Source organism: Glycine max, chromosome 1 (genome assembly GCF_000004515.6).
Source record: "Glycine max cultivar Williams 82 chromosome 1, Glycine_max_v4.0, whole genome shotgun sequence".
In the NCBI taxonomy this organism is placed as follows: Eukaryota; Viridiplantae; Streptophyta; class Magnoliopsida; order Fabales; family Fabaceae; genus Glycine; species Glycine max.
This window is the reverse complement of record NC_016088.4, coordinates 56,722,111-56,741,174: the sequence shown is the minus strand read 5'-3', so window position 1 is coordinate 56,741,174 and position 19,064 is coordinate 56,722,111. Positions and strand designations below refer to the sequence as shown.

Sequence of the window (19,064 nt, the reverse complement as noted above, 5' to 3'; positions counted from 1 at the left end):
TGCTGTTGAAGAAATGAATGGTTGGTAAGTTCAGATGGGACTCTCTTTTAAGTATTTCTCTGTAATGTCTAAGTACATTTAGTCTTGTGACTAGTGCTTTGATTCAGTATAGATATTTCATGCCTCATAAGATTCACTACAGATTGATAGCTTTACAATTCAAAATCATATTCATGATGGTTTATTGTTTCTTTTATTCATGAATGTATTAATGGCTTATCCAATTTGTCTCTGAATCCAGTCAATGTAAGGAGACAATATTGTGGCAAATGCAATCAAATATGTATCCTGACTATGATGTCTTGGTTTCAGGAAAGTATGTTGGAAATCGGCCGATAAAACTACGCAAGAGTAAGTGGAAGGAGATGACGCATTATGAAGCACTGGAAAAACAGAAGGTCACAACTTTCTTTGTCAATGATTTGAAATTGCTCTCAATGTATGTCCAACTTAATTCTTCTATTGTTTAAATGACAGAATCACATTCAAAAGAAACCGAAACTGCCAAGGAAAGTGTGCTGCACAAGTGACAAAAGGCCAGAATCTGTGTAAATCAGATTACTATTTTAACTAAGCATAATACTATTTACAAAATGCTATTACTTTGTGTGACCAAAGAAATAGGCTTTCCCTTCAGATGCTTCTTTCCATGGAGCTGTTTGCAAAGGAGAGTTGAGTTTGGTCCTCCACAACTAACGCAAAAATTTGCCAATATATCAAACATGGAACTGTTGCAAAATACTATACTTGCTCTTTTAAAACGTGTGGTCAATACCAAAAAAATACTTATTTCTAACTTTTGCATTTCAGGAATTGGTGTTCATCATTTAAAATGGGATACATGTAGGTCGTGAATAATGAATTTTGCACTTCTGTGCTACTCGGAATTGAGTTATTTCTGAGAATGCCTGAGCTTTTTATAGCGATCGACTAACATAAGAATCTTGTACCTTGGGGAACAGTCCGAGTGATTTGTGCAATGCACTTGCCAGCCTGTAGCGTTGGATTTTACATGTCACAAACCATGTATTGGTTAAAACTAAAGGGAATAAAGTGGGTATATTCCATGGTGCAACAATTATTGCCTGCAGGTAAATGTTTTTTAGCCCGAGGAAGCCTAATCAAGCTTGTCTTCAGGAAAAAATTTCTATTCCGTAATTCTCCAATGTTGAATTTTTTTTCTAGAGTAAATTATAAAGTTTTGTGAAATTACACAATCTTTGCTATTATCTACTACACTGATTAATTCTCTTTAATTTCTGAAAAAAAAATACATTAACACTCCTTATTCATTACACTAACTCTTCTTAATGTATAGGCGTGGTCATATAATTCACATACAAGCAACGATTATAACAAATATGATTTTTTGATATATTTGTGTAAATTATTTTTCTTAAAAAAATATTATATTTTTTAAGAAGCAAATCTTATTTTTTTTTTAAAAAAAAAAAAAACAAACAGACTCATTGTATGCATTTCTGAATACTAAAGGCTTAATTTCAGAGACTCCTAAAAACTACTTCCAAAACAAGAAGACTAGTTACGAATAAGAACAACGTCCAAGGCGTCAGCTAACAAAAGGGAACTAATCTAGGGAGGACTTAGAGTCCCACTCCATAAGAAGTATTTGTAGTTGAGCCATGTTTCTTTCTATTAGCCCACCAATCTCCACATTGGTTTACCTTTCCTCAATGTCTGCTTAAGGGTGGATTTGATTGTGGTTGTGTGAAAGAGAGAAGAATATAAAAGAATTGAAAAAAAATATTTGAATTAATGCAGAGAAAAGAAGGCATACGATCCACACATAATTTTAAAATTTCTCTCTTTGTCTCCTATATCTTCACAATCAAATGACAGCCAATCTTTTATCTCCCAAAGTTTCACGAGTACTCATGAGACTAATGAATTTGGTTTCTCTATCATCCCTCTCTATGTTGTTCCTGTGTTGCCCTATCAAAATAATAATACATAACAACTGTATTAATATTTAATGGTGACATTTAATTTTAAAAATCATGAAAACTGTATGATTTTAAAAAGACAACACAAGAATAACATGAGAAGAAACAACATAGGAGTCAAATCCTGATTCTAATCTAATCACTCATTTAAGAGACTAAATATTAGAACTCCCCTGGTAGTTAAATATCTTTTTAATTCTAAAATACTGTTCTAGTAGATTTTCTGCTGAATTTTAAAGACAAAATCTTTAAAAGAATCACCCCTTAAAATCTATTATGCTAAGCACGAATAACAAAAATTTCCCACCATTATTTATATGGGCAGTTACTAGATAATAAACTGGATAGTTACTTAAGAGGTTTTTTCTTTCTTTATATACGGAATTAATGAAGTCGCATGTAGATTACAAATTCACAATACATTCTTCAGAAAAATACTGTATGCAAAATTGAAAAAAAAAATAATAAATGCCCTGGACTATGGGATCGGAAGATGGAAAAATGATTTCACTATTGAGCAATTAAAAGAATTTCACATTAACTATAATGAAAAATAAATGAGATAAAAATAATTTATATCTCATTCTCTATCACTAATCACTGATAGCCACTTTTGTACTGAGACCATCTTTGAAAGTCATCCTCACTGTCATCAGATTGCTCTGGACTAGGAACTGCTACAGAATCTTCCTGTTCTTTAACATCTGCATCCTCCTTTGTTGTTGCAACCTCCGCAACCTCTTCCTTCATTTAGATAAAACAATTTATGGAAATTAGCACGGCCAATTACGGAATAGAACATTAGAGAATCTGAGTTATGATGTCCGGAGCACTAATTTTTCATCTCTAATAAATATACTCTAATTTAATAATTTTTTAAAATAAACAAAATATAGTAATAGATTAACATAATAAATTTAATGTGTTGATATTTTATTTATTTTTACGATTATATAACTATCTTAATTTAAAAGTAAAGTATTTGCTCTCCCTTCCTTTTCCCTCTAAAATCTAACTACCAAATATACCCTTAGACGTCATAAGGTTACCAGTGTGTGGGCAAATTAAGGATATCCTCAATCAATCATTAAGAAGTGGAAGTTGTGACAATTATATTGTCTGTGTATGTTCGGATTAAAGCTTACAATTAACCGTTTGCCAAAACAATCTTACTTCTACAAAACTGAGTTTTCAGGTAAAAATTTAATGTGTAAACATACTTTTAAGCGTAACCAAACATGTCACAAAACTGAGTTTGGAGCAGCACCCCAAAAGGAAAACCCAAATATGGTCAAATCATACATACAGGCAGGATAGTGAAGTGGAATATGGTTCCTATATCCCTATGCTTCATGGACACAAAGGAAATCTCATGCCAAGCATATTGGTGTAACAAGTTTTCAGTTATATATCGATGTGCACAGCCCACAACCCACAATTGGTTCAGGGTGTTCCTCTGCGTACTCAATTATGTTTGCTTTCTGAGCTCCGTTTCTAAACCTGTTTTTCTTCTTTTTGCATTTGAATTAAAATCCCTTGGAGGATTTATGAACACTGCCAAATTTGCTAAATTGCACAAATAGAACTAAATTTGCTTTTCTTTAAAAAGAAAATAATCAAGGCAAGTTATCTATCACCCTTGCAGCAATATACTATAAGTAACTTGGCCATCTGAGCTTTAAAGCCAAAGATATCAGCATTGAACTAATGACTTAGGGTAGAAAAAGCTTTAAACCTCACAAACGCATTTAGGAAATGAAGGTCAGAACCAAGTAAAAATGTTAATTTTTGTAGATGGACCTACTATGTTCCACATCCCCACAGGCAAACATCATGCAATTAAGAATATTTCTCTGATAAATAAGCCGCCAGTGAAATCATCAATTATCTGCACTAAAAGAAGGGAGATATTAAAAGATAAACTGAACAGGCCAAAAGTGCATACATTAGTTCCAGCTGTTAGGTCCACAACCTCCTCCGCCATCACGAAATCTGAGGCATCTCTACAGGGGTCTTCTGCCTTGGCAGAAGCTAGTTGTAGTCGTTCAATAAACAACTTAGAATGAGGGTGATCTACAAGAAAGGAGTATAAATTTACTTTAGAATAACTATTTTGCACATCAAAGAGTAAATGAAAAGCAATGAAGTTAACCATTCTAAACTTATATATGCCATGATAAGTTAAACAAGTCATAGAAGTAATATTGAGGATCATTTCTGGATTGCTTAAACAATAAACACATTAGTCTGGCAGAGAACAGCACAAAACAGTAATTAAATGGCAAAACCTTTTGCACGGTTATTTACAGCATCAGTTAACTGTAAAGGCTGCTGCCGCTCTTCATTCTTGTACTTCAACTTAATTTGATGCCGTGATTTATTAGGGAAGAAAATCTCTTGTATCATAGAAAAATCTGTGCCCATCTCCCTAACAGCCTATATCAAAATAAAAATAAAGGAATTAGGTAATTTACTGTAATGTACAGCTCTTTGTTCCATCCCCCTCCTCCCAACCCCAAGAAAAAACCAAGTTACCATGCGAATAGTTGTGTTTAAGAGAGAAAAAAAATGCCAGACATCTTGTGAGAATTACACAAATACCTCATAAAACAGTTCAGTTTCTTGTTTTGACCATTTCCCCCTAGGTGTCTTTTCCCTGAAAGACTGGTAATTCAGTAAAACAGAAGTTGACGCAATCCCTTCATTGGCCTGATCATCATATGGGTCTCTACCATCTTCTGAACCTAAGAACTCCCCGTCATTATAAGCTCCATCATCATAAGCTCCCTCATTATAAGCCCCCTCATTATAAGCACCAGCCTCATGAAGAGAATCTCCACCACTGCAGATAAATATTATGCATACTGAAAATTATTTACTAGTCCACACGTGACTCAATGGAGATAGTAACAACAGTCAATGGATAATATGCAGTGACCTCATGAAGAGAATCTCCACCAATGCAAATAAATATTATGCAAACTGAAATTTATTTACTAGTCCACATGGCACTCAAAAAGAGACAGTAACAAGTAACAACAGCCATTGGATAATATGCAGTGCATTTTCTATATAATGTTTCACTTTTCCATTTTGTTCTCAAATACTAAAAAGTTAGCCAACAGCATGAAGTACCTTGATGAATACCATTATACCAAAAATATAAAGGATCTTACCCTCATTGCCCTAAACTTAATGGATTTAAATCACCTGTCCCGTTAGTGTGTCTCAATTCATGCCCCACCAATAAAAACATGCCATGTCATTTAAATATCCACCTAGACTTTTCTGTTTTTCCCACCTTGCCCTTAACAATTCCCCTTATCCCTCTCCTTAACCTAACCCAACTTTCCCTATCTCCAATTTCAAATTACACCTAGCAGCACCGCAAAAACCATGGCAGCCCATCCAACAGATAAAATGTTAGATTTTTTTACATCCAAACTTAGTCAACATCCAGAACCTCCTCCCATCATCATGGACTGGTGGAAGAAAAACCACTATCACATCTATCAACCTCCATGACTCATGCCCTCAGCCCAACAGTAGCCAACAAAAGTAGCAATTGAAATAGTGCAGTACGACAGAATGCCAATCCATTCAGTCAAAACCCATTAGGACAAATTGGTGAAGGAATTCATAGAATCATTGAAAGGGAGAAGATGCAATTTAAGCTATCAGATGGATTTTGTGCAGGGCACTCATATGCCTCCAAGGATAAAAAGGAACATGAAATTCCCTTTATTGAAAGTTTCTCCATTTTTTCGGATATCCCTTAATTCAATAGGATAATTCTGCTTAAGAATTACAGAGACATTGTAGTAAATAGGATGTTTACACCAGTATATTTTTCAAAATAAGTTGATTTTGCAATATAATTATATAGTTCATATTAGAAAAAGATAAATATTACCAGAAAATTAAATAAAATGTAAATGTAAACACTTACTAAAGCTAAGTACCTTTGATTGGTGGAAGAAATATTTGAAGTCATCGCCTCTTTTTTCTACATAGGAAAACAAATGGAACAGTTGGTGAAACTTTAAGCCATAGTGCCATACTATGAGAATAACAATTGTTAGGCATTGCAACAAAAGGATTAGAATAGAGTATACACACCGCCAGCCGCTCCCTATGTTCTTCAAGTAAAATAATATCTTTAATAGGTATTCTTAAACGATCAAGTTCATCCTCAGGAATTTCCAGTAGAGCCTTGTCCACTGGGAAAAGGAAACACTTCTGCATAAGTATATCACCAAAGATGAAAATTAAATAAACAGTCTAGTAAGTTCTACCGCATCTTTTTTTTCGTCGGGTTGAATGAGAGAACTTTTTGAGAGGTTCCTCAGTTTTTTCTAAATCTTCATAAGCCTTCTTAGGCTTTTGAGATGTTTTTCCACTTTTAGCCATAGATTTCTTCTGTGAACTTTTTGATACTCTTTTCTTCCTGGATGGATAATTGACTTCATAGTCGTCATCATTTTCTTGAAGTTCATCTCCATTAGAATTATAAGGAGGGTCAAGGTCATTATTATCTTCAACATCCTCATTGAATGAACTGTTTGCAGGTTTATGAGCTGCTTGTTTTCTCAGCTGCCTTGAGGTTTTAGCACCTTTATCCTCCTCACCAGCAATAAATCTTCTCTTCTTCCTTAGAGAACATGATGTTGAACCATCATTTTTTCTCTTATTAGAATCCTGACAAGAATGGTAAATGACATGAAAAGTTATATACAATCAGATTCTAAAATCAGAAAAATGAAAAAAGAAAAGAAAAGAAGTCACAGTAACTGATATTTACTTCTTTTTCCCTTGTAACATCTGCATGCAAAAAATCAGCCAATGTGGGACTATCTGCAGCATTTGTCAACTCTTCATGCACTGGAATTCCAGTTGGATCTTTGCCAGATTTCATGAATTGATAATCAATCACATCATCACCCGCGCAGGCAGGATTCAAGTCCACAATTTCCTGATACCAATAATAATCATGATCAACATTATTCAATAAAAATGCAATTAGTTATTTAGAACTAACATAAAATTATCATATCTTTGAATATAAACTTCACCTCTGTTTCCGACCTCCTATTGCTAGAGTGAGTATTATCCTCATTGAGGACTGCGGCTTCATTGAAGGTTAATGAATCTTGGGGGGTATGATACTCAGGACACCTTTGAGCTTGGGTAATATCACATTCCCCAAAAGAGTTAATAGAACTAGAAGCAGGTGTGACAAAATTTTCTTCTCCACTCTTCCCATTGAAAGAATGAAGGGCTGGTTTACCTACACACAAATTTTTTCCAATCACCACTGAAAAACCCATGGTCACATACTTACAAATTACAGTTGGCTGGGAGCCAGTCAACCATAACAGTGAGATTTAAAGGCAGCAGCACAATACAAGTGGTGCTCTTGAAACCTAAAATGAAGAAGTATGAAAAGAGTTGATGTAATTTGGTAAATCACAAGGAATATAGTAACTCACCTGTACCAGTGGCAGCTTGGGTGATAAAGTCATGAAGGGATTCCAGCCCAGAAAAAATGTCCGCAGCCTGTAAGTACAATGTTTAGCAAATTAATGGAATAGAATAACAACCGATATTAATTTTTCCATTACCTCTCCGGGTGATTTACGAAAACTAGAAGACCAATCTGTAGTTCCATTATGAACTGCATCCTCTGAAAGCATTACATTTGGGGAATCCAGCTGGGAAGGAATTGCAGCTGCCAAGCTCTTATTGTCTTCAGAAAATGGAATACTTGAGCTACTATCATCAAACTTCTTGGGTAATTCAGTTGTCCTAAGAATTTCTGATGTTGGCAAAGGTAAACTGGTTGATTGGTTTACTCCACCACTGCCATCACCACAAGACAGAAAAGATTGAAAGTTGTTTGTGCAAGATGTAGGCAACTCAACAGATTTTTCCATCCTAACATTAGATGAATCAGAAGCAATTGCTGGCACATTGCCTGCTCTAGGTCGTGGCTTAATCTTGGGTTTAAATTTATGAACTACAGTAAAAAAAAAATAAAAAATAATACAGATAGCTCCTCTTTTCAGTGATACAAAAAATATTAAATTATTTACAAATCATCAATATCACTAACCATTCCTAGCAACAGGATTAGGGAGGATGTTGCTGAAAGGATCCAATTCAAATTCTGCAGATACTCCCTGAAATGTATTCCCTCCATAAGTTGATCATGTCCATCTTAACCAGTAGAATTAAATGGAAACAAGACAGCAAATTAAAAAAATCCACCTCTTGTTTTTTACAAAAGTTTGACTTTAAATCAAAGTTGCTCTGAATTATTGCAATCTTATCATCTGAAGAACTTTTGAAGCCCAAATCCATTCCAACTAGGATTGAATTGTCAATAAGTTCCAAACATTTGTTGCTATCAAGAAATGAATCTTCCCCATTTTTAGGTTGTTCTTTCATCCTATCTATGGTTGAGCAAGTTGGAGATGGAGCAGCCACATTATTCAATTCATTTTCTACAGCATTAGCATGGTGAACTGGTTGTGTTGTGCCTAAATCACGTGAGAGATACAAAATTAATCAAACAAAATTTAATTGATGACTCACATTGTGACTTGTACAAGTCCAAGATGAAGAAGAGTGGTTTCTCACAGACAAGCAATGTGAGTGCGCATAACTTACCATTATTGACCCCCTCAAAGTCTACTGGATCTCCCTAAAATTGAAAACAATTTAAGGAAAAATAGGTTACAAATACATGTTAAGATTGAATCAATATAATCATCAATAAAAAATGACATTTACCTCAGTAACCTCACATGCTGGTTTTAAAAAGTTTATAGAATTCTGATTAGCATCAACTTCAGATGCTGTGATTGTGGAATCATCCACCAAGGCTGCAGTATCTCCTTTCACACTAGCTTGTTTAGAATTTGTGGAATCCCCCGAATTTGGAATTTCTACCTGTGTATGATGAATGAACCCCTTAGACTCTTCCGCTGAAGCAACTGCATTTTGACATTCATTCCCCAAAATTCCATCCTTAGATGAGGTGGCATGTTCTGACACCGGTATTTCCTTTCGAGGAAGCTGTTTCGATTTGGCCTTTGGAATAAACTTGGCACCCGGCCGAGCTACAGAAGAATATAATAAAACCACATGACATAAGCATGATGAAAAAAAAAGAAGCTTTCCCACTTCCAGTATCATTGGGGTCAAGGCACTTACTACGTGCGGTAGGAGCCACTGGTAGAATATCATCAAAAGGATCCATGAGGCAACTAATTAGGACGCATAGTTTCCCTTGTTTGCAACAAACCCAAATCTAGAACCAAACAAGAAAGTTGGACCTATCTATATAACAAACTTAGCAGACAGAAAGAGTATGAAATCAAAGCTAGCAACGTTGCTCCCAACAGAGAAGACAAGACAAAGAAGAGTAATAATTCTGTAATTAGAAAAAAAAAAAAAAATGTGTTCTTATATCTATGCGTCCGCATTAGTGCGTTCGTACCTGTCTGCTCGTGGCACCATCACGATGGAATTGGGCCCAGCAGGCCAGATCCCAAATAGGCCCATATTCACTACAAACGACGCCGTTGGGGGTATACGGATCACTCATGATTAGTTTAAGATAATGATTTAGTAGTTATAAAAAATATATTAAAAATATTGAAACTAAAATTATTATATATTTGATTTAGTAGTTATAAAAAAAATTGAAACCAAAGTTTAAAATATGATAAGATGGTTAGTTTAAGATAATGATTGAAATCAAATTTAACAATATATTAGTTATTACTAGAATTAAGATTAGAGTGCTAAAATTAAGATTAGATGGTTAAAATTAAGATTAAATTGGTGAAACAATTAATTTTCAATATTGTTATAAAAAATATGAAAATCAAAATTTAAGATATAATCATATTGTTAGTTTAAGATAATGATTTAGTAGTTATAAAAAATATATTAAAAATATGGAAACCAATATTGTTATATATTTGATTTTATAGTTATAAAAAATATTGAAACCAAAATTTAAAATTTAAAATATGATAAGATTGTTAGTTTAAAATAATGATTGAAATCAAATTTAAAAATATATTTGATTTTGTAGTTATGAAAAATATTGAAACTAAAATTTAAAATATAATAAGATTGTTAGTTTAAGATAATGATTGAAATTAAATTTAAAAATATATTAAATGGGTAGTTATAAAAGATATTGAAATCAAAATTTAAGATTTAAAATTTATTTATGAATCCATATGTTTTAATTTTTTTAAAATTATTTTTTTTTGATATTTTTTATTCATTTAATTTATTTACAAAATTTGATAATTAAACAAATTTGATATTTAATTGAATAATGTATTTAAATGTTTATTATAATGATTAAAAATTAAATAAATATGATATTTATTGAATGATGTATTTAGATATTTTTTATAGTAATTGATAATTAAATAAATTTGATATTTTTTACATATGTAAATATTTATTAAACCTATCATTTTTATTTATAATTTATATATATAAACAAATTAATTATTATAAAAAAAATAATCATCACAAAATTTATTATATAAATTTACATATACATTAAATATAAATTAAATATTTTAGTATTATAAATTGTTTATAACATAATTTATTATATAAATTAACTATTTGTTTATAACATAATTTGTTTATTAACTGAGTTGAATGTTATATTAATAATATAGGTGATACAAATTTAATTCTTTCTTAAATCATTAATTTAATTTAAATTATACTTTTAAAGAAAAAAAATCTTATGATCCATAGATTGGGAATCCGTAAGTCCAATATATATATTTTTTTTGTTACTTTTTTTCCGACGAAAGATCGATAAAAAATTATCATATACTCTTAATAAATACACGTACACCCCGGAAATCAAATGCTTTCAAACCACCCCACCCCTAACAAAATCAAATTACACTAAGTGACGGAAATTGTACGAGAAAAAAATGTCGCTGCAAAAATGGAAAAGTTCTACTGTATTTGTAACATTTGGTATTTTCCACATTTTGGAAAAATGCTAAGCAATTCTCAAGCCTGAAAGGTTCACAAGATCCAAAATTCAATCATCTCACGTACCGTCCCCTTTAAAGTGGGAAGGGGATGAGTATTTTCCCTCACTGTACCATTCAGCATTTCAGCTAATGACACGAAGTGAGCGTTGATCACCATTTTGATACATTAATGATTTCGTTTCTCCGTTCATTCGACGATTATTGCATCAAGCGATATCAAATCACCAATCAATCATTAAAGAAGAAATTAAGTAAAGACAAATCACTAATTAGCCACAAGTCTTCTTTACCTGCGGTGTGAGTTCGGGAGTTGCGGTGCTGCCGGCGACGGAACTCTCGTACCTTACGTCTCTTTCGCTTGAGCTTCGGTTCCATAATAATATTGGTTATTTATGAAAATAAAATTCTCGCCGTTTTTAATTATGAACCGGTTTACTGTTCCGGTCCGGTTCGGTTTTTAAAGCACGCTAAAACCTAAGCTTGCTCATGTCTTCTCTTTCTCTCTCGTACACGCAAACACTTGTTCCGGTGGTCCCTCTCTCTTTCGCTTCATCTTCAACATTAGGTCTTCTCTGACTCTGTAGTCGTCACTGCTCAACGTCTTTGGTGAGTGTTCATAGCCTTAATTTGTGGATTTTTTCATTCACCTCCTCGCTTTGGTGTTGATAACTAACATTTAGGGGAAGCTAATTTGTCAATTTTATTTTCCTCCTTTTCTCAATTATGGCTTCTTAAATTTCTCAGATTCGTTCTCTTATCGGATAACGCTTTTAAACAATTATTTGGACAGGTCTTATCAAAATTGTTTGTTTTTTGTTTATTATTCATACAACACTTGCTGTGCTATTTTTTATTCTTCTTATCGCTTGCTGTTGTAGAAATGCAACTTCTCACTATTTATACAGTTTCATTATATCAGTATGAATGAGTGTGGAACCAGTTAATGGATTATGTGCGCGTCTTATGTTAGCAATGTGGTGGATGCTAGATGATTTTCTCCTTTTACACCTTTTTTTACATTTTATCTCATGCTGATTTCTGATGCTGATGCTCGAAACTCGAATGGTTTGTGCAGAGAGTTCATACTGAGTAGTTTGGCTTTACGTCAACTCCTGTTCAATTGAATTCAGTTTCCCTTGGTAGGATTTATTGCCAGGCCTTGAGGTAAGCAACTTACCAACATGGGAACACAACCCCAGCAAACATTTTGGGAGGAAGAGGATGAGGAGATGCAAGGCCGTGGAACCACTATCTCAGGTCAATCAATGTCAACAAGCAGAAGTTTGGGGTCTCCATCCAGCCGGAGTGAACAGACAATGGCAACACCTGCTAGTGATAGCACTTTTCTTAGGTTAAACCATCTTGACATACATGGTGATGATGCTGGATCACAGGGTGCAGTTGCGTGAGTTCTCTATCCTTTGAGCTTGTGGTAAATGAATAATTATGCGATGTGCTATGATGCAGATGCTATTTGACTTATAAATTTTCTTTTGAAGGGTTTGACATTTTCCCATGAATATACCTTTCAAATAAACATTGTTTTGGGTCATTTGCTAACAAACAATTTATTAAATGTTTGCTGATATAATTTTGTAAAGATCAAATTAGAAAAGGAAAATAGTTAAAACACACTCATTTTCAGATCATCAAAATATCTTTTGAATTCCTGTGAAGGATACTAGTGTGACAAATGTTTCAAAGCTTTCTCTTTGTTAGCAGTCTTAAAATAAATAATCAGCTGGTCTTCTCTTATGCCCTTATAATTACTTCTGCTGCTTTCATTTTCCTAGAGAACCCACTTGGTGGAAATATTAGACCTATTAGATGTTCAGATAAAACAAAAGCATTATCATGTGATTTTTGCTTTTCCATTTGTATCTATGAATCCATTCAAAGACTTGTCTTCCTCTACAATTGCATTTTGAAGAACAAGCTCTCTCTGAGCTCAAGGCTTGTATCAGTGTATGTAAATGTATAATTGTGAAAACAGTTTTTTATATTGATTGTAAGGGCTGTTAGCTTTTGTTAACAACACCCATCTAGTGTTAGTCAGTAATTCAGGGAGTGTAAGGACTTTTCTAACTGCATCTTAATAGGATCAGTTAGTTAGAATTCAGTTAGGATTAGTTAGAATCAGTTATGGTTAGTTCAGCTGTGTAGAGGTCTATAAATACCTCAATTGTAACTAACTCCGACTAACTTTTCAGATCAATAATATCAGCTTTCTTCTTCTTCTTTTTCTCCTCTGTTCTCTCTCAGTTTATCGTAAAGCTTGCAGTAGTCTTTTAAATGTAAAAATGTGAGGAAATGTTCTGATATATGAAATTCTTAATTCTTGATGCATGTGATATCAGTCTGTAGTTTTGTGACACTCATAGTCAGATGGCCATCTTTTTTTTGTTTGTTTGTCTGTCAACCATTTGCCAAATATGATATGCCATAGAGTCACCCAAAACTGATTGAGGACTTGTATTGTTGATGCAATTTAGAATTTGTGGCAAAAATTTAATAGAAGGCTCTTTGAATATCTGCATGCATGCAGTAGAATAGTGAATATTGTTCGATGGTGATCCTGGCCTTTAAGAGTTTTTTTAAATTTGTGTTTGCTTATGTCTGGAGGGCGAGCCCTGGTGCAGCGGTAAAGTTGTGCCTTGGTGACTTGTTGGTCATGGGTTCGAATCCGGAAACAGCCTCTTTGCATATGCAAGGGTAAGGCTGCGTACAACATCCCTCCCCCATACCTTCGCATAGCGAAGAGCCTCTGGGCAATGGGGTACGAAGAAGTTTGCTTATGTCTCTTGATATGGGAGGTTTTTCTTTTTTGTCTTATACTCTTGAGAATCAGGGAAATCATCTGAGGCTTGTTTATAGTTATATAGAGGGATAGGAAAGTGTATTTATGCTTAACTTAGTTTTTTTTGGCAGTAAGAAATATTAACTTTAATTTTTGTACTTTCTTTTTTAAAATTATCTACTAAAAACTTTCTGTTAAGTTACATATATTGGCCATGAAAATCTATCTCTCTCTCTCTCTCTCTCTCTCTCTCTCTATATATATATATATATATATATATATATATATATATATATATATGCATACGGTTGATTCTTACCCATTATGAATTTTTAAACAGTAGCAAGAAGAAAAAGAGGGGCCAACGTGCTATTGGAGGTGATAAGAGTGGAAGAGGTCTCCGCCAATTTAGTATGAAAGGTCTTTCACCTATAACCCAATTTGATATTTTTGTTCTTTAAAGAAAAGGTTCACTGACTTCTCTAGTTAACGGCTTTGGCCTTTCAAAGTTGAATTAGCCTGCTGTGCAGATTAGGAGAAGCTAAGAAGCTAAGTATGTGCTTGGTTTAATTTATTTTGAAGGAATAACTGCTTTTTACCAGCTTTTTCAGAGAACTGTTTGCACAGAAATATTCTTTTACCAAACATGCACTAATGACAAAAAATCTGTGGTATTTAGTTGCTTGTGCTCCTTAGGTTGTCATTATTTTTGTGGAGGTCATGATGATATATTTCCTTACTGGCTTTATTTCCCATCTATTGGCTGTCCAGTGTGTGAGAAGGTAGAAAGCAAGGGAAGAACAACTTACAATGAGGTCAGTTAATCTAAGTCAGTTTGTGCTAAACTGAAATTAATTTTGGCTTCAGTTTTATAGGTTATATGCATGTAAAATGATTGTATATTATAGCTCCTGCATTTTTCAGTTAATTTCTTAACATATTTTTGTCAATGCGTGTGTGCATGCATGTTTCAAGTTCTAATATGTGTTGTATTTAATTTAAAATTGTGTGCACTGAATAAATTACTTTTGGATAAAAAGGAATTGTCCTCAGAATTCCCTGAGTTTATATTCATTTTATTTTATTCTTTATAATTTCTTGATCATCAAGCATAACCATCCCTGAGTCTATGAGTTGCAGCTCTTGACTTGTTAGATGCCTATAAAATGTTCTTGAGAATTCTTCAAGATCTACAATCTGTATATGGTGTTGAAGGGAAGCCTTTACATTGAGGATGTAATATAATTTCATAGAGGAACACATAGCATAATATAATTCCACAGAGAAGTTATCTTCTCATGATTGCTTTTTTATTGTTAAGATTTTCCAAGAGTTGTTACTTGTTAGTACTCAAGTCTTGGTACTTCTGAGAAAATACAGAGGCATATTGATGCTACACCAGGAAAATGATCCGCCTGATACTATTGTTGTAGATTGGGAGTAGATATGGCATGGGAACTATGTGCTATTTAGAACTATGTAGGTTAGGAACTGATGTTATATGTGCATCATACATCCTTACATGGTTTCATTTTCATATATTTTCTTGTAGGCTTTAGCAAATGAACACTACCTGTAAGATAATGCTTCAGTTGGGAAGCACCCAGCAGCTTCACTTTATATAATAATTCAGAGAGAGATTTCATGTAAGAGCAATAACCATAAAATGATAAAATGCAACGTCCTAGAATATTAACAGTTTCCAACAAGTTGTATTGTAAGGAAATGTTTTCTGAAGATAGATATTCTAAAACTGAAAAAAAAAAAAAACTGCTGAGAATGTGCGTTTCATGTCTTTCTTTGTAATTCAACTTGTCACAAAAATTCTGGTTTGAATTCCTCAAATATAGTACCTATTCCTAGTTTATTTTTTTAAAATTCAATGTGGATTGTGGTTATATTTAGGTAGCTGATGAACTTGTGGCTGAATTTGCTGATCCAATCAATGGTGTTTCAACTCCTGATCAGGTTTTTTCTTCGTATAAATTATTTAAGACTGAATGTCAAGTTAAATTTTATGGACTTATTTTTTAGGGGTTAACATTTGACAGCAACAATATGATGAGAAAAACATTCGTCGAAGGGTGTATGATGCTTTGAATGTTCTCATGGCAATGGATATTATTTCTAAGGATAAAAAGGAAATACAATGGAAGGGTCTCCCTCGTACTAGTCTAAGTGATATGGAAGAGCTAAAGGTTTGCAAACAGTATTAAGTTGTACTCTTTTTTGGCTGAGTTGCTTATTCTTTCCTTACAATGATGCTCTCGGCTATTCTAAAAATACAATAAAAGGATCATGTTAACTAATATTATCAATTCAACAGTCGGAGCGTCTTGGGCTAAGGAATAGAATTGAAAAGAAAGCAGCCTATTTGCAAGAGCTGGAGGAGCAAGTAAGGACTACTCTTTCTAGTGGATTTAATCTGGGATTGAACTCCTGTACCTACTAGTTTGCAAGCCCAAGGATTTTATTCTTTTTTGGGTTTTGAAATTTGCAATTGGTTTATAAGAAGGCCATATGATTTTTGTCCATAATGATTAGTTTCTGTTTTCTAACTTCTTGTATTAATTTATGTAGTACATAGGTCTTCAGAAACTTATACAACGAAATGAGCAACTATATAGCTCAGGAAATGCTCCCAATGGAGGTGTATCTTTGCCCTTCATTCTGGTGCAGGTATGCTATGATGTACTGTTTTTGGTTATTTTGTCCACTAGAAATTGTTTCTCATTTCCCGCCTTTGGATCTTCAATTTGTCAGATAATGCTTACATTATATTAGTCTTAAGTCTAATGTAACTAGTCAGCATTTACTTAATCAGTTGGCTTAAGCCTTAAAGTTTAGATTACATGCAATCAATTATTATCAGACAAGACCTCACTACTGCTTCTTTGGTAAATTAACTATGATCATTTTTTTTCCACCATTGTTATGGAGTATGGACATTGGTTAGAAATTGTCAACTGAAAATAAATGTAGTTATTATTATTATTATTACAGTCGAAGGATATTATTCATTTACACTGTTGAGCTCACTTTACTCAGGTTAAGTTGGTCATTATGCAGGGTTCCAAATTCGTTAATTTTATTTTTAGGAAGAACTTATCATAATATGTTGTTCATTTTGCTTATTTCAACAAGTTCATAGTCAAGCTTATGAATAAACTCCTATTTGATAAAAGCTTATGGAATAAGTATTTGATTGAGTTATTACTCAAACATGTTCTTAATAAAAATATCATTTCTGGCTTTTGGAAATTGTAGACACGCCCCCATGCAACTGTTGAAGTGGAAATATCAGAAGATATGCAGCTTGTGCATTTTGATTTCAATAGGTACTTGGCTTTCTTTTTGTAAGAGTAATGATGTTATCTTTCCCATATACTTTCTGAAAGTGATTCTAATTCTTTCGTATCATACATTCAAGCGTCAGTGATACTATTATGGTCAAACATCTGAACATGTGTCATTTTCATAGCATCTTTATTATTAGAACTTGTTATAATTCAAAATCTTTTTCCTTGTATGTTTACGTCTTCTTCTGTTTTTCTCTCTGTAGCACTCCCTTTGAGTTGCATGATGATAACTATGTTCTCAAGGCAATGAAACTTTGTGAGGGATCTCATAATGATAATACAACAGACAATCCTACAGATGGTGGTGAAGGTTCTAGCATATATGCACAGGTTCCTACTTCTGTTTCAAACCCTCCAAATAGGCCTCCTTCATCTCCACCACTCCCTGGAATATTGAAGGCAAGAGTTAAGAACGAGCATTGATATGCAATTTTGTACTGCATTGCCTTATTTAAGCATGTTTGTATATTTTGTAAAGTAATTTGTCAGTAATTAATTGTCCTTCATAATAGTTAATCAGTACAGCCAATTCACTCAGTAGGTTAGAAGCGAACCAGTATGCATGAGTCTATATTCTTCTGGGTTGATTTTGGCAAATTCTTTGCTAACCATATCCATATTTACTACCTTAAGACCTTAACTGATTTTTTCCCCACATTTTCTGTGTATTATTTGCCCTTTTGTACTTATAATAGAGAAATTGGTTTGTACTAGCCCATAGAGATCATGGAATGTTATACATCAGCGTAGGATTAATTTTGGATTTCACGGATATTTAGTGTAAATTATTCCGTCTTATGTGTAATATGAAAAGGATGGAACATGTGATTTTTGGTTGATGAATAATTTCTTTTAAAACTGAAAGTCGAGCCAAAAATGGATTTTAATTGCAAATGATGACTTTGTTTGCATAGCATTTTAGCTGTTTTGTTTTAATGACAAATTCCTATGATCGCAAATACCGCCTATGTACGGGTACATGACTACAGGGTTTAAAGCATAACTAGATTTGTTATTTTTTGGTAGGGAGATGAAAACTTTCAATGTTTTTGGTGAACCATGTATTGTACATGTATCATCTCTTGGAGATAATTTTGTTTAAAGTATTGTCAGATACTAAATTAAACACTTTTATTTAATGGTGATTCAGATCTCAGTTTGTTATATAGTGAGACTAACCTTTTTTGTTAGACGTTAAAGTTAAATATATATTTGCACTATTCCAAATGATAAAATTAGATTGTGGAGAGCAAAGTTTCTCATGCTTTTTATCCATTTGCAAATAAAAAATTATAAATTATCTACAATTCACAAATTTTATACAAGCTTGTGGTATACTTTAATCTCACTAAGGCATAGCATGAATATAATTACTCTTTGCAAGTGCATGTTTTAATTATCATAATCAACTATTGAACTTGACTATGCGTAAATAAAATGCCAAATTTATGAAAAAATATTGGCGTAACTGGCTGGTGAGATCAATTTTATATAAAATTCAGCTCAAAATAAGATTTTATTGTATGATTTTTTAATAATTATAAAAAAAAGTAAATAGACTAAAAAAAACAAGATACTTAGCAAATTAAGTAAAAAAAATACTGTGTCGGGGCAATTGCCCCACTGTGGATCCAATTGACGGTCAAACCAAAAAATTGAAAAATTAATATATTCTTTCCTAGATATTGTGTGATTCATTATGTGATTTTCACCAAGTTTATTGTCCTTCTTGATTCAAACGTCAATTTGATTATGTGGTTTTCATGTAAGTGAATTTTATAAGACAAGTTTCATGTATTAAATTTGTCAAAAAGGATCAAAATTATCTCCCAAAGTAAAAAATTATGATTGTTTTAGAAGAATCATTTTAACTACTTTAAAAATAAAAAAATTAAAT

General features: G+C 33.0%; 2 protein-coding genes across 4 annotated transcripts; one reads left to right on the top strand and one right to left on the bottom strand.

Annotated features, from left to right (window-relative positions):
* Nucleotides 1–2,366: 2,366 nt before the first annotated feature.
* On the bottom strand, nucleotides 2,367–9,528 carry LOC100792788 (uncharacterized). 3 transcript variants are annotated; one of them, XM_006573758.3, is made up of 17 exons: nucleotides 9,180–9,527; nucleotides 8,757–9,085; nucleotides 8,634–8,667; nucleotides 8,232–8,503; nucleotides 8,077–8,143; nucleotides 7,586–7,980; nucleotides 7,454–7,520; nucleotides 7,037–7,251; nucleotides 6,766–6,936; nucleotides 6,260–6,662; nucleotides 6,084–6,184; nucleotides 5,927–5,970; nucleotides 4,566–4,806; nucleotides 4,253–4,400; nucleotides 3,937–4,037; nucleotides 3,769–3,852; nucleotides 2,571–2,708 (listed from the first exon to the last, which is right to left on the bottom strand). In XM_006573758.3, exons 1-16 carry the CDS (start codon nucleotides 9,223–9,225, stop codon nucleotides 3,796–3,798), a joined length of 2,691 nt encoding a protein of 896 aa, XP_006573821.1. In that variant the 5' UTR covers nucleotides 9,226–9,527; the 3' UTR covers nucleotides 2,571–2,708; nucleotides 3,769–3,795. The 3 variants fall into 3 exon arrangements, with proteins under 3 accessions (XP_003516729.1, XP_006573821.1, XP_006573820.1); XM_003516681.4 differs by lacking the exon at nucleotides 3,769–3,852 and having other exon boundaries at nucleotides 2,367–2,708; nucleotides 3,910–4,037; nucleotides 9,180–9,521; XM_006573757.3 differs by having other exon boundaries at nucleotides 3,769–4,037; nucleotides 9,180–9,528.
* A 1,245-nt stretch (nucleotides 9,529–10,773) lies between these two features.
* On the top strand, nucleotides 10,774–17,880 carry LOC100781272 (transcription factor-like protein DPB). Its single transcript, XM_003517478.5, has 10 exons — nucleotides 10,774–11,617; nucleotides 12,087–12,416; nucleotides 14,149–14,228; nucleotides 14,580–14,623; nucleotides 15,714–15,776; nucleotides 15,860–16,006; nucleotides 16,135–16,203; nucleotides 16,389–16,487; nucleotides 17,076–17,146; nucleotides 17,371–17,880. Exons 2-10 carry the CDS (start codon nucleotides 12,193–12,195, stop codon nucleotides 17,588–17,590), a joined length of 1,017 nt encoding a protein of 338 aa, XP_003517526.1. The 5' UTR covers nucleotides 10,774–11,617; nucleotides 12,087–12,192; the 3' UTR covers nucleotides 17,591–17,880.
* The last annotated feature ends 1,184 nt before the right edge of the window (nucleotides 17,881–19,064 follow it).

Coding starts and splice junctions, on each gene's coding strand:
- LOC100781272 (XM_003517478.5), top strand. CDS start 12,193: ATGGGAACACAACCCCAGCAAACATTTTGGGAGGAAGAGGATGAGGAG. Junction 12,417..14,148: donor GGATCACAGGGTGCAGTTGC/GTGAGTTCTCTA, acceptor ATTTTTAAACAG/TAGCAAGAAGAAAAAGAGGG. Junction 14,624..15,713: donor GAAGAACAACTTACAATGAG/GTCAGTTAATCT, acceptor GGTTATATTTAG/GTAGCTGATGAACTTGTGGC.
- LOC100792788 (XM_003516681.4), bottom strand. CDS start 9,225: ATGGATCCTTTTGATGATATTCTACCAGTGGCTCCTACCGCACGTA. Junction 6,185..6,259: donor CCGACGAAAAAAAAGATGCG/GTAGAACTTACT, acceptor TCCTTTTCCCAG/TGGACAAGGCTCTACTGGAA. Junction 5,971..6,083: donor AACATAGGGAGCGGCTGGCG/GTGTGTATACTC, acceptor TTTCCTATGTAG/AAAAAAGAGGCGATGACTTC.